The 26794-nt window shown below is 35.3% G+C and overlaps 1 protein-coding gene across 18 annotated transcripts in view; it reads right to left on the reverse strand.

Annotated features, from left to right (window-relative positions):
• Positions 1 to 26794, reverse strand: part of hts (adducin 1-like protein hts) — a 233651-nt gene that overhangs the window by 109957 nt on the left and 96900 nt on the right. For all 18 annotated transcript variants that reach the window (XM_081763624.1, XM_081763630.1, XM_081763607.1 and 15 more), the window contains exons 2-7: positions 14345 to 14390; positions 8952 to 9065; positions 7671 to 7860; positions 6665 to 6816; positions 2287 to 2517; positions 409 to 552 (exon numbers count right to left, since the gene is read on the reverse strand). In XM_081763624.1, the coding sequence (XP_081619750.1) occupies positions 409 to 552; positions 2287 to 2517; positions 6665 to 6816; positions 7671 to 7860; positions 8952 to 9065 (831 nt within the window). In that variant the 5' untranslated portion in view covers positions 14345 to 14390. The remainder of the gene's footprint in view (positions 1 to 408; positions 553 to 2286; positions 2518 to 6664; positions 6817 to 7670; positions 7861 to 8951; positions 9066 to 14344; positions 14391 to 26794) is intronic.

A 26794-nucleotide genomic window follows, 5' to 3' on the forward strand; every position in this document is an offset into this window, starting at 1 on the left:
CGTTAGATTATTGATAGCACTCTACCACAAAAGCTACACAAGTGCTACATGTACGTTTAGAGGAATACACCAAATTTAACAATTACTGCTACTATTCAAAATATTACTTGGACATTTTTCGTTACTTTGAAGAAGAATATATTATTATTTCTTGAAGTATATCTACGTTAGAATATTCGATTATGTGAAAGATTATTTAAAATTATATTACCTGAAAGAGCACTACAATTTTTAAACAGCAAAAGTTAATAAAATATCGGTATTATTAACCATATGAATTATTTATCATGATTTCAATTTTCTAAATAAATAGTATTTTTCAACCGTAATGTACACAAACTTGTTTGAAGTTACGATTGTTATATTAAGTGTAAACAGTGGAAGTAAATAGTATACAATTATACTTACTTTGTTTACAGGTCCCAAATTCCTAGCTATTTTTTCTCGTTCTTCGGGTTCTAACACAACTCCCATATAGGAGTGATAGCTTATATCACCAATCACTAAAGCCTCATGGCCTAATGGTAAGAGTCCGCATTTTAAAGATGACACCTGAAAAACAAACATTTTTGTTTTATACTTTTTTTTTTATCTGTATCTTCAGAGATTTAGATAAAAACAATTCTAGATACAAAATTTTGTGAATTTCTGAAAACTAAATATTCACTTATGACAATACTACTTTTATTTCAAATAACGTTACGATAAATACAATATTCATAGTTTCTAAATGACATTTAAAAAGAAAGGAAACTGTGCTCCAATAAACAATGAAAATTTATTATTTAAAAAAAAAATACATAATAAATTTGTTAATCAAGTAAGCAAGTCAAACTATGCAAAAAGAGTATGTATAATTTAAACACGCTTAACTGTATAGAAAAGTACCGAGTATCAAAGGTTTGAAGTAGGTACTGGTGCAGGGTATTTAACAACTTTTAATTGGAAGTTACCTTGGAAATACTTTTTTGAAATTTTTCTCGAATTATTATTACGGAAAGTACAAGGAATGCCGCCATAATCATGTATACTGACAAATTTCACTTCATCATTACAATCGCTCCATTTGAAAAATAAATAAATAAATAAATAAAATTCAGAACCAAACTATTTATAGATATTATGCTCGCTAAAACCTATATTTTTTTTAACGCAACGAAGTCAGCTAGATCTTAGTTTTAAAAAAGTAAAATTAATTACACTTTTATTTTATTTTAAATAGAAATAACGAGCAATATTTCTCAAAAATCTGATGCAAATTGCACAGTGTAACTCAACTGTATAGAACTCGTTAGAAGTCCTGAATTTATGATCCATTAACTTCAAAGTTCTTAAATTTTAACATATGGAAGGTCCAATAGAACCTGCGTAGGAACGATAAAAATAATCATAGGAAAATGCAAGAGAAAAGTTTGCGGATTAAATCTGAATCGAAGCAAAGTCTCCGGCTTTCCGTGCCGGTAGGCTAACCACTACGCAACCCAATCTGCTCTCGAAAAAGCTACACACACCTTTCATTCTTGAGCTCGATGCTCACTCAGTGCTTAAACGGTTAAACTCTCAGCGAATGGTAAGAATTCTTTTCCTTCCACCATATTCGACCATTTATTCAATTAGGAAATTGGCATCCTACTATGTTTAATTATACACTGACCGCCAGTGTTTCTAAAATGATAGTAAAACTTTTCTTTTGAAAAAGCACAAATAAAGTGCTCACTGAAAGTCCATTTCAAAAGGATGTAAATATCCTAGTAAACTTGTGTATAAATATGTCGTTTAGGAGATTAATGTGCAGGAAATGCGTAAATACGGTTATCAATTTGTAATCGGTAAAGAAAAAAAAATGTCCCATAAATCTCTAATCATACTTTCTTGCTTTCTCAACAATTACAACATTTATATTATAACTAGCGATTTTATAGTCAATTCTGATTTCTTTGTTATTCAAATACATTTACGAAAAGGGAGTAACGATGAGGTGGGAAGTTTCCGAAAATCGTCCATGCAAAAATAACTAAATTTAAATTTCTTTCAAAAGTCAGTTGCGAATAATTCACAGACAAACTGAAATAAAATCAACTGACTTTTCTTTTAAAAAATCACTTATAACCCGGATGCGCACTAGATTATTTTGTAATAATCATTGAAAAATCTTTGATTACTAACGTATTTTGATGATAGTTATGGTAAGCATTTCATGACGAACACTTAACTGAAATTTAAGGTATCAAATGTATATACTATTCAGATACTGTTAACCTCTGAGAATCAATCTCGTATACTTACCGCTAAAACAGATGGTGTGCTAATGTGTACAATACATTTTATGTCAGGACGCGCCGCGTGAATTGCTGAGTGCAGCATGAAGCCTGGTACATTGACGCTGAAATTCGATGTTCCTTGTTCCACAACATTTCCCTGCATATCTATTTTGACAAGACTTGATGCTGTTATTTCATGGTAAAGCATGCCATAGGGATTGATGAGAAAATGTTCCTGGTCTTGGTTTAACCTCGCCTGAAAACAAGAATGGATTATTTATGTTTCGAAACAGTAATACAGTACAATTAGCACATCTTGACGTATAATGTGAAAATGAGTCAAAATAAAATACTCGTCGCACCGATTACATACCCATTAAATAATTAAGTACGAAGTCCTTGCATTGAAACTTATATTTCAGGATGATAGTATTAAGTTACATATTCCCGAACGCCGCCAAATGGTGCAAGTGTATCGGAAAGTGTCTAGTACAGTGCATGTTAGCAAGCGATCGGTTAAACACTAGTGTGCTCTATAATCGTATAAACAGTTTGAACATTAATTCTAATATTTCTATTTTTTCTTGAAGAGTTTAAACTTGACCATAATGTAGTAGAGACCACTAACAACAGTGTTTGCTCTCACAGAATGAACAAACCTACAACGAAGGTTAAAAGACGATCTGACTCTCGAAAGAACTGTTGGAGGACACACGTCAGCAGCCATCGAAAGCGATAAATTATCGTTAATTTAACTGTGTACATTGTTGCAGTGTCACGATACCTGCAAGAACTTGAAACAAATCAAGATAGATCATAGACTCCTGAAGAGCAGATGACATGTCACCTAGAGCCCCCGAACACGCATAAATTTTCATCTATTTGTAAGGTATTTGTTCTTGAGAACTTGTTAAACAATGCTGAGAAATACTGTACACCTCTGGATAAAATGCATGAAAAAGTAAGAGCGAAACTGCCTCGATTGGTCAATAGAAATGTAGTTCTATTGTTTCACGACAAAGCAAAAGCTCCAAGAATAGTTTGCACTATGAAACTTCTGGATTCACTATACCTATCAAATCTCGCCATCGATTTTTTTTTTGGGGGGGGGAGAGGAGGGGGAAGGTTCACCAAGAACTGATTTCAAAAACGCTTTTGACGAGTTTCTTTAGTTCAGAATGCCATGTTTCTTTATTACAGAACACTAAACTTCTGAAAGTAGCATTAATGCACTCGCTGGAAAAAGTGTATGGTATCTAATGGTGCCTATTTTGATTAATAACTTTCTCGTAATGTTACGTTTGACCTTTCAGTGCCAAATCCAACATTTTATGTGTAACAATTTTATAGAAACACTAAAGATCACAAAATTATTAAACTACATGAAATAAATAATACAGTTTAAACTATGAATTTCATATAGGAAAAACTTCAGTTTTTCTTACAGCAGAAAATTTTACTATGAAAATTTACTTGCAAAGAGGCGACAATTATTAACTATACATGTTCAGAGGTACCGCTCAATTATGAATATATGTATCGCTTTCTACTTCCAGTGAAACAAGTTAACAGCTTACTTTGCAAGCTACGCTACTGGATTTAGTGTAGTAAACTGTCTTGTTTGTTTACGTTACATAGAAAGAGATAAGAATCTTTGCATGGATTACATCGGTTTGATCGATGCTTAAATCAGCCATTTAGTATGGAAGGACAGTCTACATATTTGGTTTTTACTTATTTTTTTTTAACGTTTTTTGCTTAAGTGAGAGACAAAAATAAACAAAAAAAGTGTTAAACAAGAGATCATTTAATTTATAACGGAACTCGCCAATATCAATATTATTCTAGGAAACTGGGACGGCATTAAGGGTGGGATGGATGGCCTCGCCCACCCCAACAGAAGTAGAGTAATAAAGGTGACATCCTGCACTTCAATAGCAATAGGTATTACCTTCGATTGTAATGTAATAGGATCTAAGACTAACTCTGCAATGAACAATGATTTTAAGACCGATACTTGTAGTAATATATGATGCCAAAAGTTGTGATTAACCTTTAAATTACGCGGGCTTTAAATTCCAGCACCTCGTGAACTACGAAGCCATTTAAACCGATTTTATAGAATTGGAAAAAAAAAAAAAAAAAAAAACGTAAAAATCACTCGTAATTACCGCAGACGCATGAAACAAACAAACAAACAAAAAAATGTTGTAGTATTGTTTTTACAGTAAATTTCCTTTTAAGAAAGAAAACTAAGATTTCTTCCCCACCTCACCTCAAATTTACTGATAGGAGGAATGTGTGTTTATTATTCCTTGAATTCCATTATTTGACATCTCAATCCATGTCGTCAGTGATACCACACGGAAAATAACTGCTTCTAATGTAGTATCTTCTTATAGTATTCAATATATAGTATTATTTATGGCATTAAGTATCTTCTGAACCACTAACGAAATATTTTTTACCCGTTTATCTTAGGTTGCAGCTTGTGTGGCTATGAAGAGAACGTTTAGGGCAGTTATTCTAACACTTGATAACATAAGTAATGAAAATCGCAGTCACTCTTCTGAAGCAAGACGTCTATTGAGTGAAGTGAATTTTCAGTTTGTGTTCCAACTCAACTTGTTCACACTTTTTCTGGGAAGAAAGTTGAAAAGATTGTCAGATTATCTATAAAATAAGGAGAACACTGGCTGAATTTTACTGATTTTCGAAACACAGTCGAGGAGTTCGAAAAAAAAAAAAAAAAAAAAAAAAAAAAAGGAATGAGTCTTTGTCTTGCTGAAAATAATGGTATATCTCTAAGGGATCCAATGTCGAGAACACGATCATTGCCCCATCATTTACGTCAGTATATTGTGACTGAGCAATATCGGTTGAGCAAGATAATATCCAAACTCAAGAAGACTACAGACTTAGGATATTTCTTCCTGTACTTGACAGAATATTTGCAGAAATGAATACGCGTTTTACAGAAAATACAGATATTCTATGTGGGATAAGCAGTCTTCACCCTAAAAGTGAACACTTCCTCTCATTTGAGAAAGTTGAACCACTTGCACGTCATTATGGATGTGATGTCGATAGTGTGAAGGTGGAACTGAAATCTCTCCCGAAAGTTTTGAAAGTTTATGATGGATCGTTCCAAATTGCTTTTCATGAAATTCACAAATTAGCCGTAATTGTTGTCACCATTCCTGTATCTAGTTCACCATGTGAGCGTTCTTTCTCATGTCTTAGATAGGTTAAAACATATATAAGAAATCGAATGGCAAACGGTCGCCTAAGCGACCTTTTCCTGTCAGCAGAAAGAAAACTTGTAATGAATATTTCTGTAGATTGTGGTAAACGCATTCGATGTTGGACATAAAAATTGACGCATTGCTCTTTATTAAGGTGCAGGTATAAAAGTTCATTGTAAGCTTGTTCGTACCGTGATCAGCCCTTCATAGTTTAAAATACATTGTTCTTTTTGTGGATAATGAAGTTTTGTTAATTGCTATTTACTTCATCCAAATTATAATTGTTATAGTTTTTTTTTTCTTTCTTTTCTTGAGCTGAACTTGAGTTTCAGTTTCAAAAGATATCTGTGTAAGCTATGATCAAACAATCATGCTATCGAATTTCCCTATTCTTTTAGAAATAGGTCTTTGCTGTTGCATATAGAGATCAAAATATCTTGTTTTACTTTACCTACTTAATGTGTATTTTATGTTATTAACGAAAGGTATGGTATTATCTGTTAGTCTGTGTTGTTTGAAACTTCTTTTATTTCTATGCATTCATGTGTATTCTTGGAAGAGGAGGTGGTAAAGCTGTCTAACTTCATCGACTACACAGTACACACCATTATTATTATTATTTAAACAAATTGGTAGTATGTCTGCAACACGGAATTCGGTAGGTTGAGCATATAGCCACGAACTCCTGCAGCCCGTCCTAAGTCCTGCATTTCTTCAGTTCCACCAGGTGAATGCCGGCATTGTACCTTCTATAAGGCCAAGACAGCTGTTCTCCACATCCTTGTTCCTACCCTATTTCGGTCTGAGCCTTAGCTAACCAAAGAGTATAAAAACTGAAACTTAATTATTGTCAAAAAATGTCTACATTGCCCAGTTCTCATTTTCATTGTCCGCCCACCCAGCAACTAGGTCCGCCGCTTTCCGCCCACCCCATCAAGAGTTTTTGGCGCCGTACCTGCTGGGAAACCTTAATTCCCAACAAAACTGAGCAACCATTCTTGCTGTTCTATTAATAGTTTCTATACTTGTTACAATACATACCTACGACTGAATTAAACATTCATTCCACTTTCAACTAATTTAATAAACCTTTATATTAAAATTTGCGTCCTGCGAATCTGGCCCACTTTAAACACCAAACTATAAAATCACACTTACTGTGATATGATTATTAATGCCTTGCGTCCATCCATAGAGATCCATTAACCTATAAACAGCAGCGAGTTTACACCGTAACAATTTTTCTCCTTTTGCGTATGCCATACTTTCAACTCCCCTAATATCATTGATTGGAACTACACAGTTTGGACCTGAAATAAGTAAATAATGTAAATTCAAAATATTAAAAACACTAATAGGGTATTACACAAGAGAATATCTTTTAAAAAAATGATTATGATTAAAAAAATATATATGGAAGTTCTTACTTTCTAATGTAATATATAAGGTGTTTCCAAACAACACCAACGTCGTTTGGGAGGTGATTCCTGACACCAAGGTAAGACGAAAAGTATAGACCAACCAGGGTGCACAAATGCTTCCTTTCGGATTATAGGTTATCAAAAACATGAAAAAATGAACTTTAAAGATCTATAGCTTCGAAACTATAGGATATACCGTAGTCGGGTCAAAACTTAAGAACTAGTACGTAAACTATCCAAATATCCATGTTTCAGAATCCTGCGGAACTTCCGCAACAATTTTTGCAGAGGTAGTCTGTGAGTACCTCAAATTATATGCCCTTAGCCAAACTCCCTCTATTAAAATTAAGTGAGTACGGCAGGATTCTGAAATATGTATTTTTAAATAACGCACATATTAATTCCTATGTGCGTTATCCAAAAAAACATATTTTGTGTGTATGTGTTCTAGACACATACCCAAAACTGCAGTCTCAATGAACTTAAAATAATTATGCAAACTAACTAAGGAATGGTTGGGTTCAAGTTGATTCAATGTACTTCAGTTTTGCTGAATAAATTTGTACTAACATATATGATATGCTTCCAGAGGCATTTTAAAATGATTCAACTATATACTAAGCTCACTTTACAATTACAACATACAGTATTTGAGATGAGTCGAAAGTTATGTTAGACAGACTTTGGATTACACTGAAATATTACTTTCCTTATTTAAAAAAGAACAAAAGGAAAGTACTTACTCCTAAATACGTTGGCTGTATTGAATCTTGATCCAGACACGCCCATCATGTCAGAGATCTGTTGAATTAAACCGGCAGGGCCATTTCCCTCTTTCAACTGGAGTTCAATTATTCGTTCCAATTCTTCTCGGAAGAGCCTGCTATTCATGATCATTTCCACTCTTTTTCTTCGTTCCATTTCCCTCATATCCTTAAAATAAATACATTATTTATAATATTAAAATTTAGTACTTAAGAGAAAACTATAAAAAGCAAGTAATAATTAATACTACGAGTTTTGGAACAAAATTTAGTTCTTCCCGAGCTTCTGGATCTTACGGAACTACTGTCTACTTTCTACTTTACATCTTAAAGAAACCAGCTTGTACTCTACACTGATAAACATTACCTTGTTACTTCACAAGAAAATTCACTTTTTTTTTTAAAAAAAAGAAAAAATGCTAGCAGGTATAACTTCCTAAATTTACTGATGCTAAATAAATGATAGTGAATATTCATAACATACAAGTACTAATAATACACAATCAACAACAAAATAACTGAAGAAACTGGCAAATAATATTAACGAATTTGTAAATTCAATTACAGTAAATTCCCGCTTTGCAATAAAAGACACCTAGTTATCCCTTAAACAGAGTTTAAAACTCGAATATTTTTTATTAGGTAAAATGTATGTACCAATTTAGTGAAAACTTCCCTTTTAGGATTGTTCATTGTGTGTGTTCATGAATTTTGTTATATTCCAATCCTTATTCAAATTTCCTATACCCGTATTTAACTTTTGTACTGTTAGTCCTTATGAGGAAAGCTTCGAATACATTTCTATCCGTAACTATGAACACTTACGGAAAACCTTTAAATCAGGTTTTGAGTTTGAAAAGTTATGACTGGATAAGCCTGACCAATTTAAATATTTTCACTTACACTTCAAAGAAAGGCTACTTTTGTTTTAATTAGCTATTGGGTCTACACTTCATACTAACCATGACTAGTTTAGTGCTTAGGCTCTCCTCTGAAATTCTAATTTCTGGACTGTAGAACTTATTTTATTTTCCCTCCTCCTCAATAATACACAATTTTGGCTATTTGAACATTTGTTCTTAAGAACATAAGAAACCAACTGATACTAATTCACATGATTAAACAGCCACCGTTCTTTAAAAGAACGAATAGTTTACATTACCTAATCTGAGAAAACGTAAAGAGAAACCAATCACATAAAAGCTTTCGTTATCAATCAATAACAAATAAATAAAAAAAAAAATAAAAAAAAAAACTTACTGCATCAATATCTGCAGGCCTTAGCTTCCCTCGCTCATCATCAAGTCCATCAACAGGCCCATTTGACTGAGGATCCCCTTCTCCCTGCTGCTCCACTTCGCTTGTATCCGCCATCTGTTGGAAGGGAAAGATGATGTTAGTAAAATATCAATCTGAAATAATTTTATAAATACTGTACATGCAAAATTTTTTTTCACAACAAAAACTGAAGATATTTTTCACTTTCCATCACAAATGTTTCCATATACTTACATATGTTATGCCTGGCATCTGGACACTGAAGATAAGTTCGTCAGGAACTTGAAAATTATCGTGATCACTATCTCTAAACTGAAGTTTAGAAAATGCTAACTTTAAAGCTTATGTCTAACACTACTCTTCAAATAATTCAATTTTATTTTCACGAATTCTCGAATTTTAAACTAAGTGTAGGGCACAATTCCATAAAAGCGACTCTAAAATTGTCTAAGATATAAACTAGCACGATCTCTATTGTAAATTTTCATTCTACTACTAGTGTAGTTTCTGTTTTCTCTATGAAAGCAAAAGTCACTCTGAACAATACAATAGAAGATAGTGCCTTGTAAGGTCATGTTATCAAAGGCTTATAGCACAAATACTGTTGCCTAATCTTGTCATTTAGGTCAACGCACAAGGTTAAAGAACTAGAGATTTTCACTTACAAATAGATCTTTGAAGGGGTTTCCCCATACATCACATACTAGGAAAGTTACATAAAGAAATATGTTTGATGTACACATGAATTCACTGATGTGAATGAACTTTCTATCAGTCATAAATTTAGCTTTCAATAAATAATTACATAATAAGTTATCAGAAAATAGTAGCAGAAGAAATTATACACGTTAGGAATATAAAAATAAAGTCTTGTATCACTCCGACGTTCACCGTATTGATTTCCATTTCTTTACAAAATTCAATTTAAGATGTCGCTGCTTTCGCTCATTTCCACTATTAACAAAGAGGCTATACAAATCGGGAGTTACAGCCTTAAATAAAAGGTTTATATAAAAGACTGAACAAGTATACGTCCCTCTCTCCAGCCGGAATCAAACAGACCACACGCACACAATGTTTGTACAACCAATTTTATTTGAAAGGCTTTGACGACTTGTTAAGCAGTTATTCCCATTACAAGCATATTTGATTTATTAACAGCGATCATCATTATACTAATTCAGCAGCTTAGGCTTGTATCCAAAATATTCCAGTTTCCTCAAATACAATGAACATCTTTTGTTGATACAATGCTGTAGTTATCTTCAGAATTGATTTAGTAGTACTGTTTACTGAAAATTAACCAAATACAACTGAAGTAGAAATCATTATTTTTGTGCTTACTTGCAGATTATATAATAACTAGCTGAAATGCTCGTCCACCGTATAGAGATAACAGGCTTGCGGAAAGAATTTGAAGCCTCTTTAACCCTCCTTACAACAGATTTCATTGAACGCGCAATAAAAAATTGGTAATATCATCCTTCTTTCTATCCCCATACCTCTTCCCTTCTCACCACCATGACGATGAGGCTGAGCTTGAACTTAAATGGCATCGGGGATGCCACTAAAAATCCCAGCAACTACGAACACTATAGATTTCATACGAATATAGGCACTTTTCGACTATTTTTAGACGTCACCCGCTTCCCACCCCCAATCCTCAGCTCCTCTCATGCTGTTGCTGATAATGTGATAAATCTAAGCTAGGTCGGTCCACTTATATACTGAACATCAGTTGGCAGTCGTTCTTATATTTTTATCTATGTAGAAAACGATCCCCTTTCCCAATCAAAACGGAAATTTATAAAAACTCTGGGCAAGTGTCCTTTACTTTTAATGTGGAGTTTATATCGAAGTTCAATTTCTAATTTGACGGGCTCGTGAAATACTCAATTTATCGCATGAATTATGATCCTGCTCCTCCCCCCGTTAGGATATATATTTTAATCAAAGTAACATGATACAAACCTTCAAGATTGGATATAGTTATAAACTAAGTTCCATTTCAAATGGTTCCGCAATTTTCCCACGATTCCATTATAAACAAAATCATTTTCTCTTTTATATATTAGACATGCTGAAATGACCGTTTCTCGCATGAAGAGAATAGGTTTATGGAAAGTATTTGAATTACTTTAGGATACAGATTTGAATGAAAGTGTAATGATGAAAACTGATGTGATGTAACATCTTTTGCAGAAATTTTGAACTCCTAGGATATTCCCTTTAATCAAAGCAATATGATCAGTGTTCGAAGTGGAAAAAAAAGCAGAGGCGGTATGTTTTATTATGATTTTGACTCAACATACCGGCTATTTAAATATTGCCTTGATCACTGAAAAACCAGAGACGGTATGTCTTCATTATTGAAAAATCAGAGGCGGTATGGCATACCACCGTATACCGTCTCACTTCGACTACTGAATATGATAAAATCCCAGCCTGAGATTGGTACTAACCTTTAAAATTCACTTCAGTCATTGATTCCCCTTGATGTGTTTACAAACAGATAACGTGGATTTTAACGTGAAGAAGGAAATTATAGACGGTGTTGCCCTTCCCTCCCTTAAAACAGGATTTCTCAAAAACGCGGGGGAACGTGTCCACTTATTTTTAGTAAGGAGTTCATAAACAGATTTCCATCTGCTTAATTTGACGGGTTGGTGAGGTATGTATTTTTTTTATTATTATTATTATTTTACATAAATTTTAAATCACTACACATCCCCTTTGAATACGCATTTAATTAAAGTACATGATAAAAATCCAGTTCGTGCTAAGTGATAACTATATCCAAAAATAATCACTTCAACCGGTTCAGCCATTTTTCCGCGATTCAAACAAAATCTACTTTATTTTTATAACGGGTGTTCCAATGATTTTTCTAAATTTGATTGCATGTAAGTTAGAAACGGTGATAGATAGAAAGGTGCGGTTTGCGGCATAATGTTCACACACACCTAAAGTTTTGTTCTATACCAACACTTCCAACAAATTTCTTTTCTCCAATATCTTTTGTTTGTTTTTGTCGTTGCAGGTGAAGCACTGACGAAAATGGTCATCCTCAGGAGATGGCACAGTATGTAGAATGATGGATAGAGACCAAATCTGCCACCCAGTCCAGCAGAACTTTCGAACACGTTAGAGACGCACATGCCCATCACGCTCGACCATCCACCAGTGGTACACGAGGTTCTAGGAAACTAGAAGTGTCATGAAGAGGGAGAGTTCTGGACGTCCAAGCACGACTGAAGCAGATGTGGAACGGGTGCAAACAGGAGATCCGGAGCCCAACCAAAATCAAAATCTTACTGCAGTCTCGACAGTTGCAGCTACCAGGTGCTACACAAGCGACTGAAGCTGTATGTCTGCAAGTTGTAGATGCTGCATGTGCTTCAACCTGATGACAAGCCAAAAGCGCAAAGCATTTATTTGCAAGTGAGATTTTAAATCGGATCGACGAGGACCGAGACTTTCTGACAAAGGTGATATTCTCGGAATAAGTGTGCTTTCATGTGTCCAGGATGGTAAACCGACACAATGTATATATACATATGGGGCTCAGAGAACCACCACGTAAATTGGAAACTGTGCGCGACAATCCAAAAGTAAACGTGTGGTGTGGTATGATCTGCTTCATGACCGTGTGGTGGGGCCGTTTCTCATTGCTGCGGCGTCGATCACCGCTATTGTTTATCTGGATAAGTTGAAACAGTTTGCATTTCTACAGGCCGAACATCTGCAACCTGATATCTGCTGCAGTAAGACTGTGCTACTCACTAGACCGCGATCCTTAAGAGGGCTTTGAACAACATTTTTAGATCGCTGAATTGCCCGTCTCCCAAGGTCTCCGAACATCATTCCACTGTTTTTTTTTTTTTTGGGGGGGGGGGTATTGAAGTATGTGGTCTACAAGACCCCAGTGCAGGACCTGCAGGAACTGCGAGCTCGCATCAGAGCAGCACTTGAATACGTTATGGCAGAATATGCTAGACCGGACGTTGGTGGAACTGTAAAATTTTAGGTGTGTGAGTGAACATTATTCGCAAACCGCACCTTTCTATCTGGACCTATTTCGAACTTACATGCGAACCAAGTTGGAAGGTCATTTTTGGAAAACCCTGTATAATAGATTAGGAAAAAAAAAATGGCTCTACAGCTTTAGGGTCTGTCAGATGACACAAACCTTCAACATTTCTGGCGAACACTGATTCGTTTGGCCCTTTGAAGCCCTGCAAAATGTACATGTTCATTTGGGAAGGTTGATTCCACATCAACTTCATATGTAGTCATGTAGTTTGAATGAGTCAGCAATAGGACCAGAAAAACTTCGTAGAAATTTACTTAAAAGAATGGTGTCCAATTATAATGAACCTGAGGCTCATAACAGTGTTTATCAGTAAGGACAGCAGCTTAAGAAATAAGTTACTACTTTTTTCCTCCTTCCAACTCCTCCCTGAACCCTTGACCCCATAAAAACGAATACTCCTGAATTTCAGCTTGACCATGATGTAAAGAACAATGTGTTCCCTTACAAACTTCTACATTCAAAAATAAGCATTTCTGTAAATAATGTGTAGAAAACATTTTGTTTTACGCAAATAGTTTTTAAGTAAGGGAGACTTCCTTACCCCCTTACGGCTATTATGAATTAATAAGATTTGCTTAAATTTAACATCTTATTACTCGAACAACTATAATATGATTGCAGAGTAAGGTGGTTATTATTTAAACTTTACGTATTCTTACTTAAAACTGTACGAAGTGAATAATGTATTATACAGTGGTATTTTTAACGGGATTAATCTACTGGTATTACTCGCATTGGAATGGATAGCGGAAGAAAAGATCACCGCACGCGGGCTACCTCTCACGACTTGCCGATCGAGAATTAGACGTTGGCTACTCCTGGAAGAAATTGAGAAAATGTCAATAGACTGTAGTGACGAAATATGTATTACTTTTTAAATAGAATATCACTTTCTAATAATTATATTAAAATATTGGGCCTTATGCACGATAGACCATATCAATTAAAAAGGACTTTTTACATTTTGTACTTCTATTCATTATGGCACAACTTCAACCAAAAGTAAATACTAATCTAGTTTAACAGTTTAGCACATACATACGTTTATCTAGTTTCACAATGGGGATATTTATTGTATACATGGTGCTCTTATCAATATCTGGATCATTTTAGTTTGTTTTCCACTACTATTGATACTTCAATGCTTTGACACTTTCTTCTCGTGTAGCAGAATTGCTCAATTCATCTAATTGAGAACTCCACGAAAGTTAGAAAATGGAAGTACAGCAGATATGAACTAAGTGTGAAATTAATCACTCTACTTAACTAGCCTGTCACTTACCTTTGTCAGTCTGCGCCCCCTAGTTGGGAGAACGAAGTGTGGTGAGCTGAAAAAACAAAAAAAAAAAAAAATTACAAAATGGAATATTTGCTGTACAGTTTAATGTAAATTTATAAGTAACGTACTGATATGATTAAAAAATGTAATCCTTAGTTTTATTTCCCAGGCTATGTTCTGTAAATTAAATGAGATGAAAGATCTGTAAAAGTGAACGATTGTAGAAAAACTGGCGGAATAAGAATACTGGGAGGAAATTAGAAACACTACTTGGAAACGAGAGAAAAACTGTATCCACCACAATATCACATATTAGAATCGAATAAGAGTCTAGACAAACATAGTGACCATAAATGTTCTCGGGGTTCTCCCATCTTCCAATTTCTTCATTCTACCATTTCGCTTATCTCCATCTTTTTTAGCCTCTAAGCATAATCGTGAGACGTTGAACAAAAATAAATAAAATAAAATAAAAATGAAGACTCTTCGCCTGAGGTGGGCACTACCACTAATCTACTGCTCTCAACTGAATTCATATTCACACTATTGAATTTCTATTTCCGTCAACACAAATAACATTAGTGTTGCGAAATAGAAGTCACTATTGGTAAATTTATGAGGTACACATCAAAAGTACATGCCATTTCATTCTAATTTCGAAGAGCGAGGAAATATAGGGAATTAACCTGTGTATTTCTTAAACTCTCCCTCTATCTTGATACACAGTTGCCATCGTTCCGTCCGTTTTGAGTAGTATGTGGCATAGTCATCTTTGGAGGTTGTGTTTGACACTGGAAAATAATACTTCCCAGGAATGATCTACTGGCAAAATTGCACTCATTAAGAGGATCCTTGAGGTTTGGGAACAACCAGAAGTCACTCGGGGCAAAATCTGGTGAGCAGGATGGGTATGGCAGAAGTTCAATACCGTGGTCAGCCAAGAATGATGTTACAACATTAGTACAGTGTGGTGACGCATTGTCCATGCAGAGGATGAAATTGTCATTTGCTATTTGTGGTTGTTCAGTCAATTTTTGGTTAAAATTCTGTACCCGAAAGTGTACGAAAACACTCGCCCGTAACTGTATGACCTTCTGGAAGAAGGTGGGACAATCTTTTTTTTGGGAATCCCAGAAGATAGTGTACATCACCTTCGTATTGGATGCCACCTGACGAAATATTTTGAGAGGTGGTGAATGTGTTTCCAATGCACCGACCGCCTGTCGACTGTGTTTCCAAGTTGAATGATGAAATTTGTGACTCATCCATTATCAAAACACTTTCCAAGAAATTGCGTCCCTTTCTTTTGAAGTGTGTCAAATTTCCAACTCTTGATCGAATCCTTGTCTTTTTGATCGTCACTAAGCATTCGTGGAACTAAGTGAGAAAAAACTTTCTTTAGGCCAGTTTGTAATTAATTATTCTACTGTTCATTGTTAGCCCCAGTATATCATACATTTCCTACATGGTGACACGCCTATCTTTCAAGATGAAGTTTAAGATGGGCGATGTTAGCATCAGTTATTGCTGTTTTGGACGTCTAGACCTCCGCTCATCTTTTACACTCGTTCGCCCTGCTTTGAGCTCACAGGCCCACTTCCTAACAGTGTTTTCGCAAGAGAGCACATCCTCCGATTGGAGATGAATATCGGCTGCACAAAGTCCAGCTCCGGTGAGGAATTTCACAATTACCCATTGCTATTTAACCGAAAAACCCATGTCCCCGGGCAGTATCAGAAACACGTCTTACTCGTTCAGGTATTGTGGCAACTGCTGTCACCTAGTAAACAAAACATGCACTGCTTAGAGACGAAGAACAGAGGTCTCCGACGCCGCAGTTGTTTTCCTGAAGTGACAAAAATATGGATTTCAGAATAAAATGTCATATACTTTTGGTATGCACCTCGTATTTAGTCAATTCTAATTGTTGTAGTAACTTAATACAACTAAAGTTTCGACTTTTAAAAAACTTTTCAGAAACTACATCTTTATACCTACTGTACAAAGCATTTCAAGCTACTTTGTGCATCGAAATAAAAGTTTTTTAAAAGAAAAAATTACTATCCCTTAGAAATACAGTACAGCGTCGCTTATCCGTACTAACTGAGACCGAAGGTTGTGCACATATTTTTTGCAGATAATCAAAAATGTGTTTATTAAACAAAGAAAAGTGCTCACAGTAAAGATTAATTTTTCTTGTACTTTACACATATACAAAAACAAAAGACATGAGAAAACTCAAAGTATACGTGCCTACGTTACAGTACTGTGTTATTAATGTAGATCTTGTCGCCCTTTCTTTTTTTAGTATATGGATCAGTGGTGCCCACCCCCCTTATGTCCATGACGCACCCCCCCCCAATTGTCTATTCTTAGGTGTTCTTCCATGAAAAAAAATCTTTTCGATTAATTTTTACACCCCTCAAACATATTTATATATATTTTTACCCCCCCCCCAAATATTTTAATGACGCAGTTTGTGTCATATCCCCCTTTGTGGGCACCCCTGTGGATAATTGACAAGTGGATAAAAGACGTTCTACTGTATGAAAGAAATCTCAATTCATTTGAAGATTTTTCTGATTAAGGAAAGCAGTTTGACAAATCATCTCGCACAACTTTGTTTCAGATTAATAATAATTCATACTATTTATAGTTCATTTTTTTCTTTTAAAGTTTAAAACAGACTATCTGCCAATATTATAAAGGTAACCAAGAAAATTTTGTCGCTTTTTGTGGAGGTCTGTGTTCAACTGGCCCTCACATCATGAGTTGAATGCAAATGAAGATAAAGCGAAAATCAGTTGTTGGTGTGGGTATATCCAACACACTATCTGGTTGTGGCAGTTCAGTTACACCGTGAATTTGCGTAAGGACAGAGTAAAAATAGGACCTCCACAGAGCGTTATAAGGGCATGCATGCTGTACGAATTCAAACTGGGGTCAAACGCCGCTGCAGCGGGGCGGAGATATGCCAGGTCTTTGGTGTGGGTGTCGTGAATACACAGACAGTGCAGCGGTGGTTTAACAAGTTTAACCCGTAAGTACTATGGATCGTCTCTCAGACCGCTGCAACTTTTCATATTATATTTTCCACACCTCTACCACTACAAGTGGATCTTTTCTTCTACTTTCCTGTCTAGCAAATAGTTACACATTGTGAAGTTTGTGTTATAGTTGATCCCCTGTGGAGGGGTCGAGCGGTCTCACAGACTTACTATAGTAGTTATGTAAGTATTTTCGGTTTAGCTGTATTTCGTTATCTGCCAATTATTAGCAGTTTTGTGTCTTCCCGTGTGGCGCGTCTTGCACCACAATCAAATAATGTCTCAGAGATTGGAAAACCTAAAATGATTATATTTTATAACATGACCAAAGGCGGGGTAGATACTCTAGACCAAAAATGTACAAATTACACGACAAGTCATCGAACAAGACGATAGCTATTGACAATTTTCTTCCTGCTGATGGAGGTTGAGTGTGGATACTGCATTATTATTTCAACAATGATAGCAAACTCAGCTAATAAGGAAGTAAAACTATTTAACACGCACAATTCGAAAATTCTTTACAATTTTACGGAACAGAATGGCAGTCCGAGAAAACAAAATTTAAAACTATGTATACAACTAATAACGATTCAAGTAAACTATTCAAAAGTAATTACGTAAGTATATTATGATGAAGTCGACTATTCCAGCTATTTCTTTGTTTTCTCAAAAGCCAAAATTTGGACACCCAGAGTTAAGCCTAACAAAGATAATACAGTGCCTGAACAGAACGATGTATCAACATCCAATTATTGGAGTAAGATTATGCTCCCCCGTAAATGGACTACTACTACTACTACTACTAGAAGTAGTACAACTAGCGGCTACAATGAATTAACAAGATTAAAGACAGAACCTGTTCCTTGGACAATGAATCCATATCAAAAAGCCATTACTCGCTATGATTTACTGTTTTTCTTCTATGGCGATAAATGTTGAAACTGGAAATCGCTGGATTGAATAGATGGTTAATGAAAGAGGAATTGCAAACAAATGCATCTTTATGTTTTACCATTTTTGGTGTGGAAATCAGTATTGAAACTGGAAGTAATATTAAATTTGAACCTCTTCTGGTTTTGATATCAGGATAGTCATAGTATGTTGTCTTGAGACCTGAATGGTTTGCAGAAAACCGCTTCTCGCTAGCTATTACACTTTTCGTTTTATGGCAAACGTCGAAGCCAGTAATGACTAATTTGAACCAATTTCGATTTAAATCGAGTGTTAATGGACAAGATGAAACTTATTCTTTGGTCGCTAAATAGATAGCAGAAAATCTTATCTCGATATATTTTACAGTCTTCTCTATAATACCAGTCGACAGATGGAAGGACGGACAAAGCCGTTCTATACGATTTCAGACATTTATACATAATCATAGTACAGAAGTGTAATATTAATCTGTAATCTGAACGGTTTGTAGATATTACGGGTGTTCGGAATTCGATTTTGTATTCCGGAATTCGGAATTCATCTAATTCCGGAATGTTCCGGAATTCCGGAACGTTTCGAAATTCCGGAATGTTCCGAAATTCCGGAACGTTTCGAAATTCCGGAACGTTTCGAAATTCCGGAATGTTCCTAAATTCCGGAATGTTCCGGAATTCCGGAACGTTTCGAAGTTCCGGAATGTTCCGCAAATTCCGTAACATTCCAAAAGTTTGGAATTGTGGAATGCTCAAAAGTATGAATTTCGGAACTGTTTTCAAGACTGAAATTTTGAAGCTCACTGTTGATTCTGGAATCGTAATATTAATATTAGTTCGAAGTTTGAATATAAAAGTTCGAAACAGTCCTGAGGCAATGGTTCTCAAACGTTATTACAAGGCTTTAATCCCACAAATTTACTCGCAAATACTTTCTCGTTTTCACTTTGGTATCTATGGAATATAGTAGCAACATGTCTTAAACAGTTATGCATTCTCGTATTTACAATTATTGGAATAAAGTACAGCATTTTATCTTTATCTTTTACATTTTTTTTCAATCATTGCCATTTTGTATTTTGAAGTACCAACAAGGAAACAATTTACATGTTTGGCATTTTAATTCCAAAATATTTGTTTTACTATTAAGCAAACAATGCAAGAGCACACGAAACATTTGTAGTCATGTCATTTGGAATTACATTTATGAACTTTTAATCTAAAGTACAAGGAGTACACATGAGTAATACATAATTGTGAAAATTTTGACAACTAAAACCCTGAAATGGTATAACTGATGCTACCTGAGACGTCATCAAATAATGCAACAAAAATGTAAATGTAAATTACTATTGGAAGAAAAAGCAAAATTTCTGTGCTACAAAATAATACTGTTAGAGAACAATGATGTGGATAAAATATTATAAGGGCATGTATTAAATGTCAATTTTCATATAAATGCCCAGATGATTTTTTAAAAAATTAGGGGAAAGTAGACTTTAGACGACATTAGACAAGGCAATTATGTATGCAAAATTAGGAGACATGCATTCAAATTGTTTCCTGTAATAAAAATTAGAATTCAACTTTCCATGGTAGATTGCACATGTTCTATCTCCGAACAAGGTGAAATACTTGCAATTTACTATGGAAAGTTGAATGTTAATTATTATTACACGAAATAATTTGAAAGCATGACTCTTAGCATGCAAGATTGCATAGAAAATTGCATCCCATAAAATGGGCTTTAGGGACTTTTAGCTTAACAAACTTCTTTTATCTCATTGATCTTTTTTATCTGATTTATTTGAGAAATCAGGAGAAAGAAAGTTTTCGCCAACTTTTCTACTCAAGGAAAGTAATACATCAATTTTTGTAAAGATCAATTTACGCGAAGTACGAATAGTTTTTGATACAAATTAATTATTTCGTAAGAGCGAAATATGAACATTAGGCTAATACTTTTAATGTGAATATTAACATTTACGAAATGATTTCTTTCATTTTTAACTTTTACCATCGCTACTCACAATTTCGGGTATACTAATTGAACATTTACCTTTCTTGTTGTTAGTTAGTCATTGGTGCAGACCCTTTCATCTGAATGCATAACTACCCTTCATATTGCAGCTTTGTATGAAAATGTACATATTCTGTTGGCTTGTATCAATGTAATTGTCTAAAGAAAGTAACATGCTTTTACATCAGAATTTCACAACATTGATAATATATTGGTGATTAATACAATTTCTCAACAAACCAATTTTAAATGTTTTTCACTCACACAATTCATTTATCATCTTGCATAAAATTTTGATTAGTAGAGTTAGAACTAATCTTCATACGTAGGTTCCAATGCTTAGTATTTAACTGATATACACCTTTATTTAGTTAGTTATCGAAATAAGTATCGCAGGACAAGAAAAGAGTAGCGCGTACATGTGAATAATTATAAGATATTATGTAAAGTTTGCACCTCTATTCGATTTACTCTCGTTGTACATTTTGACAAGTTATGCAAATAATGCTTGATAAAGCTTTCATTAAAAAAAAAAAAAAAAAAAAGCAGTAGCATCATGATTATAGAAATTACAAAAAACATTAAACAGTAATCCCTTGTTCTAAGAAATTTTTTGCTGTTTGCAGCATGCAGTATACTAAATACAATACAAGCGATGCATTAATAATTTTAGCTTTGCGTGATTTGAACCTGAAATATGAAATACTGATTCTAGTTTCCAAAAAGTTCATGTAACATCAATAATGCATATTTTTACATAATACGGACAGCAGCATAATAATTGTACATTTTTATTTCAGACTATTCTATCCCTTTACTTACTGAAAATCGTATTTTCTTTTAAATGATTCTCTGCCCCTCCTTCAGGTACTTATACTTAACAATGGCCATACATCAAAAGATATGCAGTTCAATTTCTTGTTAGGGTTGCCTCGTATAAATGGAAAAGGTACAGTCGGTATTCATTTAAAAAAGAATATACAAAGTGGTTTATAAAAAAGGTGTTTCTCGGAAGATAAGCCAAACTAAAGGGAAGAACTAGCTCGAATTTCTATGTTCCGATTTCTGCAACAAAATCACGGAATTTACACTGAATCACTTATGATTGAGACTTTATGGATAACCAGACAAAGTTTCAAATCTTATGCGCAATCGTTCACAGTGAACGGATCTAGAGAATGAAACAAACCAGTTGCTGTGGACCAAAACTCCTTCCTTCAGCACAGCGGAATCAATATCCAGTTTCAAAGCTAAGCTTTGCGCACACCTCTCAGTTCGGGGTAATAGCAAAAATTATTTTTTCAATAAGAAGTTCCGGAATGTTTCGAAATTCCGGAATGTTTCGAAATTCCGGAATGTTTCGAAATTCCGGAATTCCGGAACGTCTTGAAACTGTTCCGATTCCGGAATTGGAATTTCCGTTCCGAAAAATTCCGGAATTCCGGAATTAGGAACAGCCCTAGTAGATATCTAGTGTTGAGATGAGTAATATACATAAATGAAACAAACAGCATCACTTAAAGCGTTCTTCCTACCACGATGACGCACGCTAAATGAAGAATCACTACTTCCTTTCCCCTTTAATCAACCAGCCCACATGTATGTACGTGGATGAAGTAGACGAGTAATCATATTACAATGAGAGTAACGAACAATAAAGATTCCTTAATAATACCATGTTAGTACAATGCGTATCAGTGTTACATAGACGCGCCGGACATAGCACAGATATTAAAAGAGTATATCCGTTGACATTCTATTTCCTGCCATGTACAAATGAAGAAAAGCAATAAACATTGTTTAAGAAGATTATATTCCTTTTTACGCGTACCCCGTTTTTGATCTCCATTTTCATGTTTTTCAAACTGCAAAATATAACATGTTCAGACTATTTAGATCTCTCAATCGCTTTGCAGGATTTTCAAATACAAATTCTTTATTGGAATAGGTAGAGTTTTTTGAGACGTTTTCAACTTTTGGAAAGTAAGCTTTCAAATAAAGGAATAAACTCTACGATGAACGGCTAACAGTAAATAGCACCAAAAAGAAAAAAAAAATGCACCTACAGAAATTCCTCACGGAAGCAACAGTTAAATACTAGGTTGAAATTAGGGGCATTTATTAAAACAATTTAAAAAAGCAAATGCCTGAAGGTTGGAGTCGCATGAGGACCAGTTTTACATTAATTTTAGAACTATATGATCATTGATTTTACTGCGACAGAAGTTCGTTTTCGATCTTTTTCGAAGAATTTATCTTTAAGTATGCGGTCTTGTTCAGCTAGATTTTATCTACCAGCTGTATCTTATATTTGTACTATGTTTTAGTTAAACAGGAATTATAATTTAAGAGGTAATGGAAATTTTAGATTATATTTCATTAACCATACTATGTACTATTCTCTCTAATGAAGACTATACCTACTGCAATACTGATGTGGATATGATACTATGCTGCTATCGTCTCATAATGAAATTTTATTGCAATCAGTTTCACATCAATGAGAGACATTTTTTTCTTACAGCGTATTTTTTTTATTTACAAATTTACTTATTATTTTATCGAAAACAACGAATGAGATTTTACACTCACCCGTATCATTGTTCAGCTCTATAAGATCTATCGATTGGTATTTGTCCTATCTTTGGACTTTTTCTTTCGTTGAACGTTAATAATGCTGCAGCATTATTATTATTATTATTATTATTATTATTATTATTATTATTATTAATCCACGCTTCTGATAAGAATGTTGGATGAGACATTGCTGATAGAACTATTTTCTGGGTCAGCGTACAGGTAGTAGACACATTGAAACTCAAAACACCTGGTAGAAAGCGATAATTTGTATTTAATAAGATGTTGCGGCGCCTTTGGCGACCAGTACAGCAGCAACACGACTTGGGATAGAATGAATAATAAGATTTCCTGTAATGTTTACAGAGGGATTTTCAGCCATTCCTCTTGAAGCGCGGTAACAAATTCAGCACGTGCACGAGGTGGAGGGAACGGTTTCCTCACTATCCTCTTCACAAACTCCCACAGGTTCATTAATGTTGAGGTCCTGCTATTGAGCACGCCATGACAGACGTTCAACCTCGTTCTCATGTTCATCGAACCATTGTGATAAGTTTAGCAGTGTGAATGGGGCAGTTATCCTGGAACATTGCATCACCGTCCGGGAAGTGTTCGAACCATAGGGTGTAAATGGTCCTATAGTCCTTGGCAGTGACACGGTCCAGACGAACACACTTTCTGTTATTTGGAAAACAGTGTAGTATATGGCACGTTTTAGGTCATTCACAGTCCATATTTTATGCTTTTGGCACCACTAAACCCGCGTCGAGGCCGTATATTGGGTTGAACCCTGTGCTGCGTCAGACCAACTGCCACAGATGGCAGAAACATTGCATGACGTACGAGTGGTTAAAATGCTGGCATTTGAAACTGTGGAAAGGAAGAAAAATGTATGATCTCACCTTTAAGCGATAACACCCTACAGTAAGATTGACAGGTAGGTCTGGAATCCCAAACGTAATGATATAGGAATCTGTCAGTTGTAGCTCGCCACCCATGCGGATGTGGATTTGAACATCCACAACGTGTGACTCAAGTAATTCTTCCTTGATCTCGTATTCTGATAAGCTTCGAAGGTCAGAACAAGTAGTCACACCTTTGCTAATATTCAGTTGATGATTAGCTTCAACTTGTATTGAGACTGTACAAAACGTGGTACATTTGAGCAATAACTGTCATTAACTGTGCAAGAAGACCTTCTTAGTTCAACACGTCTCATTTCTAGCTTCCCTTTCCACTCCACCCAGTACGGCTAGGTGCTAACAAGCTTCACTCTGCCGTCACAATACCACAGGACAACCAAAATCAGATCCAAGAATCGTAGCCACATTCCCGATGCCACTTAGGGCACTCCAACTGTGTCAAATTTCGATACTACACGATTTACTTTTTCTGACTGGACTAATAATCGTACTCGCTCGAAGACGAAGAAATGACCATTTGTTTTACGCCTTGTGAAGTGTTGTTTCATTGTATTTCGTCTCAAATTATAAAATGTAGTTGGGATCATACTTAAGAAAAAATTAATGAATTTTTCTAGAAGACATAAATGTGGAAAAAATACGCTGATATACTGATTAACAATTGCTAAGGATGAAACCAATTTTGAGCCACAATGTTTTGTAACAGTCAGGATGCAGTAAGTGACCAATATACGTATGAGTGCATATGATATGCCATAATTATTGCCAAAATATGGCAGGAATTCATCATCATGAAAAGGAACAGGACACGAAAAATCAAACACATGGGGAGCGCTATAGAGTAAGGACATGAAATGTCAGATGTCATGATTAGATAGGAGTACGGAACAAATCAGTAAGGCGTGTGACTCATGAGTTCCACGGGTATGTTGTCCCATTCTTCCTTTAGGGCGTTTTCAGGTCCTGAAGATTCCTCTGTGCAACTTGTGGTTCGAGGACATTCTAGGCATGTATAATGGATCAGGATAATATGGTGGCCAGTCCATGCGAGAGATACTCACGCCCAAGGCCTGGGTGGTTCTCTGTGGACGTGTGTTGTCATCCATAAACATAAACTCTAAGGTCCACTGCACCATGAGAAAGACATATCCTGTCGAGATCTTATTTCAATACCGTCCTCCGGTTACGGATCTGCCTACAAGAATGTATAGAGTTGTTCGTCCATTTTTCAGGATGCCCGCCGATACCGTAACACCAGTGCCATCATATCTGTCCCATTCACGGATGTTCGGTGAATGGTAAGGCGTTTCTCGTTTTTGCCACAGCAACTGATGACCAGAATCACTCATCTGAGACGATCTTACTTGAGATTCTCATCAGGTGACTCGTAACATTTGCCCAGTTCCCCTCTTCCTAATCAAGATGCGCTATACACCACTGTAATCTGGGACGGCGGTAGGTGGGAGATATTGGAACACACTTAACGGACTTGAGCGCGCACAACCCAAAACTACAGAGTCATCGTGAAATTACACTGTGCAACACGAAATCTGTCCTTTACATGAAAATATGTTTTTCTTATGTAGTTTTGCATGATAAAATCGAATCTGTAATTACTATTTGTATATCACATATCTTTTTTGAAAAATTGAAAAGTTTGAAATTTTGTACTGTGAAATAGCGTATTTTTATGGGTGGTGATGAAATATGATTAATGATTGGTTTGGTAATTGAAATTTAGCGTACTTTTTCAGCAGCGAGGCTATATGAGACGTGGTCCTACAGTTTAGGGTGAAATCCGAGCAATCGTGTCGTTCAATGTTCTACCGGGAATCGAACCCGAGATCTCGTGCACCAAAGCTCGCGTGCTATCCACTAGACCAGCTGGGAGAGCAAAAATGTGCTTAAGATAAAAATTGTTGCATATGTAGTATACCTTAAAATATACTCTCATTGAAAAATCATCCAAACCACAATTTTTCTTCTTTACTGAAGGAATACGCTGTTTAAAGAGCGGTTCTCCTCATACCAATTTTCTCCTACCGCATACGAGTCTTTTTCTGTGTTATAATAGGAAGCACTAGTTTCTCATATTTCTCCTCGCTATCTTTATTTCAGGTAGTAGACCATTAATATCTAATAATAAACGAGTTCAGATTTGTGTCGCCTAAATCTGCTACTATATGTTCTAGCATTTGAATAATTTTTGGTTCGATTGTTTCGTTAGGAGTGGTCTGATTTGCCGCGTTGTATATTTTTGTGGTAGTGTGTGTTAGGCATTGGGTTTCAAGAAAATGTTGAATAAATGTACACATTTAGTTAAAAAGGCTTATGAACTGTACTTAGGCTGTAGCGTTGGAGACTAGGGTAAGTCTTGGGTCCCGCACATATGTTGCACTACGTGTTCCAGGAATTTGAGAAATTGGCTGCAAGGAAAACGTAGTTTCATGAAATTTGCTGTTCCTATGATTTGGCGCGAATAAACAGATAATGTAACTGACTGTTACTTTTGCTTGACAGATGTAAAGGACTTTTCCTCTAAACATCAGATTCAGTACTTTAATTTAAAGTCAGCTATTCGACCAGTTCCCATAGTGAAGATCTTCCAGTGACTAAAGCTCCAGAACATTACACTGTTGATTCAGATGATGATTAGTCAGACGTTTCAAGCAACGGGGAAAGTGTACTTTCACCCATCTGCATCCCAGTCAACGTCACCTTACTTGATCATACAAGAAGAGTTTAACCATTTTATACGAGACTTAAATCTTCCTAAAAGAAAAGCGGAAGAGTTGGGCTCCAGGCTTCAAGATTGGAATATCTCAGCTCAAGATATTAAAATCAGTTTGTTTATAAAACGACAAAGCCATTTTGAGGACTAGTTTGTTGAAAACGGAGGCATTGCTTATTGCAACGATGTAGATGGTTATTTCAGTCTTTGGGACATGAACATAATC

This window comes from Thermobia domestica, chromosome 1 (assembly GCF_964235325.1).
Source record: "Thermobia domestica chromosome 1, izTheDome1.hap1.1, whole genome shotgun sequence".
NCBI lineage: Eukaryota > Metazoa > Arthropoda > Insecta > Zygentoma > Lepismatidae > Thermobia > Thermobia domestica.